The following is a 12,575-nucleotide window of genomic DNA, read 5'->3' on the forward strand; positions in this document are numbered from 1 at the left end:
AACCTTAGAACTTCTGGTGGGGGAATTGACAAATGAACGGTTGAAGAACCTGTGTTGCAGTCTGAACGTGGTACGAAATTCAAGCGCTCAATCTTATGCTTCTTTACTTCAGATTCAATACACTTGAAGAAAGAGAACCACTGAATATATTACTTATGTAGTACACTGATGCTGACTTTGATTATCTCTTGTTCATTTTTTATTGATGAGTTTGTGGTTGTGAAGAGATTTTTAGATGGGCCATCCAGTTAGAGCCTTTCTGCACGTTTGAATCAACGGCATGTGTTCTCATATTGGTTGTCTTTTCCTTCCAAATTCCATATCTAAAAGACAAGAGTAGCCTGTCTAGTGGGAAACTATTTCTTGCTAAATCAGACCAGACATGGAGATGAATTGCATAATAAAAGGAAAGTTGCAAAAGGGTAGCTGAATATGGTTGGATAGGACTGGCAGGGACCAGATTACTTTCCCCAGATCTCTTGTAGCTAGTTTTAACAGGAATTTTAGGCTTCTTGGAAAAATCATTTCACAATTTCCCACATGACTTTCACGTTCCACAAATGAAACTGTTTCTCCAATGTTGTGTTAAAATAATTTAATGGGTTTCGGAGATTGAGGTTTGTAGAGTTGGAACCGTAGAGTCGAACTTCTTCAATTAGACAAATGTTGGTATGTTTTGACCCCTGACAGAGGAATTTGAGAAAAGAAGAAAATGAGTTTGGACAGGTCGTATCAGATGCTTTGGGAATTGAAAAGTCTCATCCCAATATTTTAAAATTATTTATTGTTATTATTTTATTTTTATTAAATTAATTAACTTATTTTACTTATCTTATATTTATTATAGAAAAAATAAAAAAATTAAATTAAAATGAGTATGATGTGTATGTATTGAGATACAAAATATAATTATTTTGCTGATAACATTTGACATCCTCGCTCATGGGCGGTGATTTCTAGCTGGGGAGTGCGTGCACATGGCAAGCACTGGTTTACAGCCATTGGTTATAAGTTGATGCTGTTTCATCCCTATGATATAAATACTGGGAGGTCCTTTTTTTCATTTGAGTTTTGCTACATATAAATAAAGCTGTGTATTAATCTGCGTATCAATATTGATTCCTTCATACTTAAAATCTAAATTAACATTATTTTTAATAAAATTTACTTTTTAATCAATCACAATAAATTAATGCATAATTATGCTTGTAACTAAATTTTTCTGCTGTACTGTTCAAAGATAAGATATATTTTCTCTTCTCTGTGAGTCGGTCTGGTTGGCTGTAGCCATGTGCAGGGCAACATGACGTGAAGAGCCTAGAAATCCATTTTCCACGTAAGCATTCTGAAATTTGGAAGAGAAATCTGATGTTGGTATAGTGGGGTCGACTATATATACATTCGGCCCCGGATGTCACATTTAGAGAGAAACCTATCGGTTCTATTAGTGAGTACATGGATCCACAGAGAGAGAGAGAGAGAGAGAGAGAGTTCTCATTTGACTTGGATTACAAAAAATTAAGATACAAATAATGTTTAGACCTTGAAAGATGATAAGCCTCATCTTCCTTTGTACAAGAAACACCCAATTATTTGCACAAAACATTTGGGATGTCCCGAGGAGAGGGCTATTCTAAATTATTCTCTACACAAACTGAATCAGTTATGACAGATTATCAGTCTCCAAACCAAAGCAACAAAGCTGACCAAAAATCACTTTCATCAGTAGTAAGGCTGAGGCTTCAGAAATGGGAAATGCATCTCCTATGGCGAGATGCAATAGATATCTTTCTCTGCTTTGTTTCTTCTTTCCAGCTCCTGGCAATATCATTTGCCACGCTAATGGCATCCAAAGATGCACCAGAGAGACCTCTCCTTGTGAAACCAACTGCATAGAGCCCAGCTTTGCCTTTCCACCCATTTGGAAATGGATTTTTTGGAAGTCCATCATTGGAAAAGAATTCATATTCCTGTACAATGCAAATATGCTCAAACAGCATTAGACAGTGAGCTTACTTTCTGGAAAATGCCATCCCAATTATGGAAATAAGAAAGAGAAACGTTTGGAAATTTCAATAAAGACACATGGCAAACATCAAGCCATCTAACAACCTAGCAATCTGGCAGGTACACGAGGAATAAAAGAAAGAAAAGACAATGGGAAAATAAGTGACGGGGTCTGATTGTCAGATTTTTACAGAAACCATTGGACAGGGTCTGCTTGTTTCTGAAACCATTGGCGTATAAATCAGGAAAGAGATAACGAAAACGGGGGCCGGATGGTAGAAAAGGATCCATTAAATGGATATTCTTATTTCAAGTTAAATTAAGAGAACTTTTATCTGTAGTGAAGGTAAGGAAAAAGAGAGAGTGGGCACAAAACAACCCAGCCCGTTGTTTCAGTAATCAGTATGCCTTCTCCCACTCAAGGGAAAAAAGGGTAAGTGGATATCAGAAGAAACTTTTCATGCTAAATTCTGCTCATAAATAAGACAATGAAACCACCGAAATAACAAGCTGACCCCACTTCCAAATTCTGAAGCAAAGTTTATTAAATTCAGTAAAAAAGAAATGGGAACTAATAAAAGAATCTAATAAAAATAGCCCAACGTCCATAACGGTCACATGGATCTTAACAGGTGAACCTAAAAAATTTAGGTACGGAACCATTTGAAGAAAAATTAGTTACCTTTAGCCATGAAGGAACATTGCTGCGATACCCTGTTGCCAGAATAACAGAATCAATCTCTAAATCCTCTCCATTAACAAATTCAACTTTGCCGGGAAAGAACCTTTTGATTCCAGGGACCAACTTTATCTCGCCAGATCTAATTTTCTGCAAGGCACCAATGTCCAGCACAGGGGTCTTTCCTGAAGTGTTTTTTAGCTGTAAAGGACCTATCGATGGCCTTCTCAGACCATATTTTTCCACATTCCCAAGAATGAACCACGCAAGAATCAGCAATATCTTATCCACAAGCCAAAGTGGCAGCCATTTCATTAACAAAACTGCTAATTCAAAAGTTGATTTTCCAAGAATTTGCCTTGGCATAACATGAACCTGTGGAACACAGTAGCATTAACATTATTATAAGGTGAACATGAAAAAACTAAAAGTACTGGTCGTAGAATAGCCATCTTTATGTAGTCATGTCTTTTACTCACCGAGCTTCGAACAACCATTGCTGGTTCTGCATTGTGATTGCAAAGATCGAGGGAGACTTCCATGCCTGAATTCCCACAACCAACAACAAGTACACGTTTCCCACTATAGCTGTCGCCGGATTTGTAGTCACAAGCATGCATGACATGGCCACCAAACTCTTCCAAGCCCCGAAAGTCCGGCTCCACTTTCTCTGCATTCTCACCAGTGGCAACCACGAGCCACCGGCAAAAGTACTCAACTTGATCACAAGGGTTTGAGCTGCTTTTTCTAATTGTTTGGACTCTCCACAAACCAAAAGTATCATCATACTTAGCAGACTGCACTGTTTCATTGAAATGTGGGCTTATATCAAAGTGTTTCGCATATGATTCTAGGTAATCGACAAACTGATATTTGTTAGGATATTCCGGGTAGTCCTCTGGGAATGGGAATTTGGGTAGTTGACAGAATTGTTTAGGGAGGTGAAGCTTGAGTCGATCATACGTGCAGTTTTGCCATAGAGAGGCAATGCAGTTGGCTCGTTCAAGGATAATGAAAGGCACTCCTTGTTCTTTAAGGCCAGCACCAACGGCTAAACCCGATGGACCAGCCCCAACTATGACCGGTCCGTTCACCCATATGCATCGGGGAGCAAGAAGTCCCTCATGCTCAAAAGCTGGAACCATTGGTGGTATACTCAGACAACTGTTTCGCATCATGGTTGAAACTTGAGAACGTGTATGTATGCGGCTTTTCGGATATTGGTGAGTGATACTATATACGAGAGATGATCGAGATATTAAAGTTTAATGGCAGTACTTGAATGAATATAAGATGATAACAGAAGGTTGTTTACCAAATGAACGAACTAGCTAGCTAGCTATAGCTAGTTTGATCTAATTATGTGAAAAGATAGATGGGACAAAGAGGAATGGAGAAGGGGAACAAAATGTAATTTGTTTGAAGTGATGTGTATGTATGTGGAGGGGGGAAGAGGGATGGGGAGGCTTAAATAGGGGAGGGCATAGCCATGAGAGCTGCTGCAGCTGCATGTGATTGGGATTTGAAAATGATTTGAGGGTCATTCTCAAATGATAATTAGCTAGTGGCCGCCTTCCTTCCCTTTTTCTTAATTTATTATACATCTAGAGGCCACATAAAATAATACATTCATAACCCACAAAACTGATACGAAATCAATGCATGTGTATGTTTAATTTGTTTTTCTTTTCTTTTTTTTTTTTAATTTTCTCCAATTATTTCTTTTTGGGGTCTAAATTCTCGTGTCACTTTTTATCTCTGTATGCCTTTATAGGATAGTCTTCTTTGGTCAACCTTTCCTATTTTTTTTTGTTCTCTTCCGACTTAGCCTAGTTTGACCACCAAACCTACTATCCATACTCCTTTGATCTTATTTGGTCCAATGGCTAGCTTCCAGTAGGCAAGCACATGGCCGAGCAACCTCTTTTCAAGGGTTGGTTCCTAAGATAAAACCCCCTACAAACCTAGCACTACTGGAAACCCCAACCATTTAATTTGTCTGATCCCAGGTCGAATACATTGTAACGATACAGTTTGAGTACATCGCACAAACCTACCTTGACTGCATGCATGTTTTAGCAGATCTGATATCTCATAATTATATAAGATTCATGTGATGATATAGCTAGTTTGGATATTAATTATTAGAATATCTCATATTATTTGTTAATGTTATTATTGAAATAGTTTGAGTTAAAGATGTTTTATTGAATTTTAAAAAAATTGAGAAAAAGCTAAATAAAAATATTATAAAGTGAAAAAAATATTTGAATGTTATTTTTGTTTTAAAATTTAAAAAAGTGTTATTAGTTTTTGTGTTTTGGCTATAAGTTTGAAAATTTTATATTGAATTTTATGTTTGGATAATGATTAAATGAAAAAATTGAAATTTTACATTAATTGAGAAGTATTTTGTACTTTGATTGATATTTAGAATGAAATATCTAAAAATATAGGAAAATATTTGAAAATATCTTGTTAAAAAAAAAAAAAAAAAGGGGCTAAGATCGAGTTTACGTACCCCGGGGTTTTTCTTCTTATATTGGTACATGAGTTCGTACCGCTCTTTGACAAACAGAGGTTCCCTCGCACTAGTTCTACTTTTCGGGCAAGGCTACGTACTATGCCGCCCATGCCTAATTTTTATTTTTTATTTTTTTAATATATTTAAATATTTTTAAAAAATAAAAAATATATATCAATACAATATTTAAAATCATTTCTTTAATTATTAAGTAAAAAAAAAAAAAATTCCAAACTGTATACCTGAGCGATACCACCCAGACAGCAAACAAACTTTTTCCTATATATAATTCAGAAATAAAAACGTACAGGATGAGTGTATATATGTGGGCTGACATGCACAGTTTTACTTCCAAATTTCTTGCTGATAAAGATTGATCATGTGGAATGGAACGTATCGCCATATATAATATTGGAAGATGATCATCTAGGATATGATCATACGAGTCACTAGACCAATCAAACGTAAACTAATTCTTTGAGCCTTCGGTACGTGTGTGTGTGTATATATATATATAGGCCCATCAAAGTAATTAAGATCATCAAGTGGAGTGAAAGTACCACTACAAAAAATTAGACAGTTACTACTATTTAATTTTTGCGAATTTAACTATATCATGCTGAAATAGTTTCATTTTAACAGGATATAATCATTCTATAAGAAATAAGTGACAGTATCTACTTAATTTTCTTGTAGTGTCTACATAAGTTCACTTTTGTTTGATGTTTAATGTGACAATATATATATATATATATATTTATGTTTACGAGGGATGGCTGAAATTAAGTAAATGATGCTGACAATATATGAAGATTTAAATGAAAAATAAATTTTTAATTAAATGGCAGAAGTTTTTTTTCACAAGTTGGGATCTCGGAAATGAAAAAAACAAATCAATAGTTAATTAAATAGATATATATATATAATATATAAATTATAATATATGACATTGATGGAATTAATTGCAGAAAAAAAATCGTGTAGCGCTGAACCGGCCAGATTTTTCTTCATTAATTATTACGAAAACAAGCATTGTGAAAGGTTATATATATTTATATCAAAAAAAATTTATGTAATCATTTTTATTTATTAATTTTACATTAATAGAATTGGTTGGATTTTTTTAATATAATATTAAAAAAAAAATGATGATGTTGAGTACATAGGATTAACTGCATGTTGGAAAACGAGTTTAAGCAACTAGCTAGGACGTCCCTACATACACATGACCAATACCTAAGTTCCAGAATTGACTAAAATAATCCACTTGAACTTGAAGTTTCGGCTGATGAGGATAATGCAACCTTCTCGTTTTGCATTCCTTATCGTTTCACATGATTTGCAATTACCTGCTGGGAGCAGGAGCTGATCGTGAAACACCCCCCCCCCCCCCCCCCCTCCTCTTCCCCTTTCCCTCTCTCTCTCTCTCTCTCTCTCTCTCTCTATATATATATATATATATATCGGAATTTGGCCCACACCATCTATATATGTATACCTTAGTTGTTCTGCATTGGAACATGTTGTTTTTGGACCACGAAAGTCAATTAAGTTTCCCAACTAATTATACATTAACAACTGTATGGCGTATATATATGTGTACGTGTGTGTGTCTGTGTGGAATACAGCCTACGTACACTTGGTTTAGCAATTTCAATTCTTCCCAGTGTTTGGCATTTACGCCCAGTACTATTGTGTTTTGGCCAATGGGGTCACAAGGATAGAGATATATGCCATGGGGAAAAAGGAGGTGCCTCACGTGCATGAAACCTTGGTTTCACAAAGTAAATCCCTTCTATATGCAAAATTGAGGAGGTGTACCTATATATATATATATTAGCTGATCTTGTTAGGCACTTTATTATTCTAGTATTTTGAGGGTTATGATTCCAAAGTTGCTAATGGACTCTCCAAGAAAATTGACAAATATCTATGCATGCATGCAAGTGCGCGCACGCATCCCTTTGTGCAAGCTAATAATTGTCATGTGTGTACGTGCATGAAAGAAAGATATAGAGATCGGAATCCACACCCTTCATAGAGATTTAGTTGTGGTTTATCTTTATCAAGCTAGGCATGCAGCCTAGCTAGCTTGCAATGGCCCCTGAGATCATCCAGTTAATTCGGAGAGGCCTGGCTGGCCTGTATGTAACTCGAGGCCTAACAACATTCCTTGTGGCTACGTACGTATTAATTCTAAAGCTAGCATGGATTACAGTTCTTTTTTTTAATCTTTTAACTTCTTCCAACATTATCAGAGGTTCGAGAAGTGGAGGGCTTTGCTTCGATTAAGCACCCAATTAGTTCATCAAACCGAGGCCGCCTAGCTACTTGCCTACAAGCATTATTATTACTATTTTATTTTACTATATCGTTTTTCTTTATTAACTTGGTGGTATTGGTGGACTGAGGACACCAAACCAGGAGCCTAGCTACGTATAAGCTGCATCGATCGAAGGAACAAGTCATATATATAAATATATATTTATATTTATATTTCTTAAGTGAAGGAGGAGTTTCTTCGGGACTGAAGTAGTTGATCCGCATACATGCAATATATCTTGCGACTGGGGCCTCAATAATTGCTTGTTACATAATTAGGGTTGAACAAGCTGATAAATATACGATGTTTTGTTTTATTAATGCTTAAAAGATGGCCCCCTATGATTGCGTTTAATTTAGTCTACGTACCTACCTAGCTATATATATATAATATACATATTATATACATAAACGCACCCATTTTGCAACTTAATTTTTTATTTTGAGATACTGATCATCTGCTAATTAATTAATTTGATCCTGCATGTCTTTGTTTCTAGTGAGTCGAGTTTTCATCATGCATGCATGTAATGTTTTTTCTTCATGTTAAAAAGTCAGAAAGTTGAGAATTGAGAACCAGTAGTAGTTCTAGTACTGCACCAATTGGAGTATTACACTATATATATATATATATAAAGAAATTATAGGCTATAATTAACCAATTTAATAATTGATTCAATTTCCTTTCTTTTTTTATTTAACTTTTCTTTCAACCACTGCATCTTTGATTTTTATTTATGGGGAGCCTTAATTATCTCTTCTTGTTTATTTTTTATTTCGAATTTGTGGTTTAAAAAAGATATGAATATATTCTTTTTTTGGGTGATAATTAATTAATTAATTTACTGATGATCATAAGTGTAGGCGCATCATTTGCCCTAACACGTTGCCAAGAAATATAAAGAAGACTTTATTTCGATTTCCATACCACAAATTAAGCCTTCAATTGACTTTGTGATATCTCTGATCTCTTGATGCGACTCTGTATTTATGCTCTCACGAACCATCTCTAAGTACTGCATATATATCATGTAGATCACATATAAATATATATATATATATATATGCCTTAATAAATTATCTACTGATTATAAGCCATAACACATTATATATATAAATATATATTATATATTATATATAATATGCATCTAATAATTAATTTATAACGTCCAATAAGACAACAACTAGCTAACACATATATATTCCACCATCAGGTTTATTGCTACATACGTAGAAAGACTATCTCATTAATTATTGGGCCCGATTACTACTGCATGGCGTCTTGAATTTTGCGAGATTATAGTAATTAATATTCTTGTAATATACACGCATGACATGTATTTATATTAAAAAGAGAACCCAAGTGCTATATGTATATATATATATATTCATTCCAGTATATATAATGTATATATATATATATGTAACATTTCCCTATAAATTAATTGCGCCGTGCCATATTCGCCTGATCAAGAACTTCAGAAGAAAATGATAGACATTATATATTGTTCTACTTTATGAAAGTTTAGTATAAAAACGAATCATCATGATCCGTTTGATCAAATACACTGCATGTGATCACCCAAAACGTACGTTAGTTGCGCCTAAGAAAATCAATCATTGGTTCTTTTTCGCACACATTAATTAGAACAATCCAACAATCCTTTTCCACTTCTCAATGAGGGTTTGATATTCAACTCCTTAATTTCTTATATAATATACAATATAATTATAATATATCGTTATATATTAATGATGTGTTTGTTATTAATTAGGGTGGAACTGGGTTTAGTCATGTATATATGTGCGTGTGTAATTTTCCGAATATAAATGACACAGTTTTCGATAAATAGATTCTGCTAATGAGGTCGATAGATTGTGAAGACGTTAGAATGAATCAGGTCTATTTCTGTTAAGTCATCCAAATACTATGGATAAGCACTAGGCACGAGAGAGAGAGAGAGAGAGAGAGAGAGAGAGATTACTATTTACTAACAGCGAGCAGCATGCAGCAGATTCTGAGCAAGCTAATATATATTGGCAAAACTATTATTCAACCAATTAATTAGCTAGATGTTTTTTCAGCGAGATGCACCAAAGCCCTAGTCCAAGCACTAAATCATGCCTCGTATCAACCCCCCAGGGTCAAGCGTGCTTGAAACAACATATATAATTAATTAATTATTAATGTTGTTCGATCCATGGAATATTGCACTTCATTAATTTAGAAGGTGGTCGGCGCATGATAACGTATTGTTCGTCCTTGAACAGTAACATGCAACAGTACCACCTTATTATACCAGAATCAAATTGTCGGTCTACCATCAATTATCCAACAGATGATCGATCTCCTTCATGATCGGGATTAAAATCCTTGATGGATTCCAATTTATTCTATATATTAATTAAGAAGGAAACTGGACCATTTGCATGCTTCTGAATTAGTCGCTTGACGCATAAATTAACCACCAACTACGAAGTTTAGTTGTTTATCAATAAAAAGACATTTTAGTATATCTTCTTATATATAAAAGTGTCAATCCGTGAACGAACAGTATTTTACGTTACAATATTTATTCTCATTTTGCCCTTGCATACATTTCCAGATTCCTATAATTACTTTCCTCAAAAGTCTCGATCCAACGAATAAATGGCCTTAAGACCCACCTTTGTACCGAGTAATAAATAACAAAAAATTCATCACGACATGCAGTACTAAAGTAGTGGTGTGACTTTTATTAATTTAAATAAATAAAATAATTTAGTCAATTATGAAAAATTATATTAAATTATAAAATAATTTTTATTATAAAATAGAATTAATGAATTCTATGAAATTACATTAATTTGTAGGTTTATATTTTTGTTTAAGTATCTTGTCATTGATATAGATAGTGAGTTTAGATGAGATCAATTGAGATGAAAGTTGAAAATTTATTAAAATATTATTATAATATTAATTTTTAATATTATTATTGTTTTAAGATTTGAAAATTTAAATTTTGTATTATATTTTGTGTTAAAATTTATAAAAATTATAGTGATAAAATGAGATAAATTGAGTCTCTCTCAATCTAAAAAACAAGTACAACACACAAAATTTAACGTGATATCTATGCATCCCATAATTAAAACAACGATATGACTTACAGATGTAAATATTTTTCTCGTACTGTAAAAATAATGTTTCCTTAACTTTAACAAACTTTTATGATGTACATATTATTCTAATTCAGAACTTACCCTTAAAGAATTCCTTTAATACTTTTCAATATAATTTAGATATATGTTTTATATATTGCTCTTTAATATCTGCATACGAAAAACTTGTTTCATATACTATTTTTTTTTATCTATGAATTGCATGTATTTATATCAGTCACTTTATTTAAAATAGTTGATTATTTCTTTATATCATGATATAAAATTTCTCTAAAAAATATGAAATTTCAAATATTTATGTGCAAAAAATACTATTATAATAATGCTTTTCAAATAGGTCCTCTATAATACTTTTCTAGCTAACTACCGATCCCAGGTCCTATATTCGCAGGGCATATGTGCCTTGCACATAGCCCATTTACTAGTGTATATATATATATATACAAACACACAAAAGCAACCAACTCCCATAACTGTAATAACTGAAATCGTATATATATTAATTAAAGACGTAGTCAAATTTGTTCCCTCAAGTGGAAGGGAATCAGATGTGAAACGTGGGAAGACATGTGATCACGTGAGTGTCGTAATTGGAAGAGTTGGGTCATGAGACCGTTGGTACTGATCATCTTGAGGATCGAAGTCATGTTCAACAAACGGTTTTAATGACAATCTTCCAAATATAAGACCACCATGCATGCATGCATGCATCATGTGCCGCCAAGCTTACTGATTAACTCCATCGATCGGTAGTACTCAAGCCACTTCCAAAACCCCTTAGTTTTTTTATATTTGTTTTAATTTCTTTTTTTTTTTTTTTTTAAAAAAAAGAACTTTCCAGTTTGAAAAACAAATGCAATATAATATATATATATATATATATATGGAAATATTGCAAAATGGATGATTGGGTACTGTTGTTAATGATATCATAAAATATCAATAAACTTAATTTGAAAATAATGATTGAGATTTAATGAAATCTCTATGACGAAGATGAATTTCATGCATTGCAAAAATTAATGTAATTATGTAAGCCAGATCACAAGTTCATGTTAGGTTGAGTTAGGTAATTAATTAGGCAGTCTACAGGTTGGTCACGTAACGTATATTATGGCCCTTCATATCTAATTGTTAGCAACCTAATTAATTTGTCGTGTCTGTTTGATGATGCTTAATGACTACAAAAACAAGACACTTAATGTACGTACGTACAGGTCACAAGAGTTCTTCAAATTCAATTCTACATCTATCAAGCTTATATAGCTTACAATTAGTGGCGCTCATGATTCCTGATCTTCTCTTTTCTTTTTCTGTTGGCCCGTGTGATTAATTGCATCTATATATTCAAAATTGCCGAACATTAACCAAAATTTTAGTTTCGGTCGGGCGCGGTCGACTTCAACCCAATTTTAAGGTCAAAGTTGGGGATTTTCCATTTAAGCCCAACTTAGGCTGTTAAGCTATGCTAAATTCTTTATAAATAGTAGTAATTTAAATAGGTAGAGTGAGTTATATGAGACCCATCTAAAATGAGTTTAGATAAATTTAATTCTATTTATGAAAATTTGAAAAATGTTGTAAGTCTAATATATAAAAATGTGTTGAGTTGAAAAATACTGTGAGTCTGAGATTTTAAATTGAAATGAATTTAGTGATTTGAGAATTGAGTGTATGAATATTAAACTCAACTTAAAATTAGACTTAACTAAATTAATCTCAATTGAATCTTACAACAGAGCCTTAAGCTTGAAATCCATCTCAACCTCGTTCATTTTAGACAAGAAGTCTAGTTTAAGGATGTAAGATCCCAGTATTTTTAAAGGTTAAAAAATAGCCTCGTGTGCAGTTGCTAAATAATTTTGGAATTTATAAAGATAA

General features: G+C 33.3%; 1 protein-coding gene across 1 annotated transcript; it reads right to left on the bottom strand.

Moving 5' to 3' along the window:
* Positions 1-1,480: 1,480 nt before the first annotated feature.
* On the bottom strand, positions 1,481-3,914 carry LOC122302981 (probable indole-3-pyruvate monooxygenase YUCCA7). The gene is made up of 3 exons (XM_043114491.1): positions 3,166-3,914; positions 2,690-3,061; positions 1,481-1,970 (listed from the first exon to the last, which is right to left on the bottom strand). Exons 1-3 carry the CDS (start codon positions 3,862-3,864, stop codon positions 1,743-1,745), a joined length of 1,299 nt encoding a protein of 432 aa, XP_042970425.1. The 5' UTR covers positions 3,865-3,914; the 3' UTR covers positions 1,481-1,742.
* Between the last annotated feature and the right edge of the window lie 8,661 nt (positions 3,915-12,575).

This window comes from Carya illinoinensis, chromosome 1 (assembly GCF_018687715.1).
Source record: "Carya illinoinensis cultivar Pawnee chromosome 1, C.illinoinensisPawnee_v1, whole genome shotgun sequence".
Classification (NCBI taxonomy): Eukaryota; Viridiplantae; Streptophyta; class Magnoliopsida; order Fagales; family Juglandaceae; genus Carya; species Carya illinoinensis.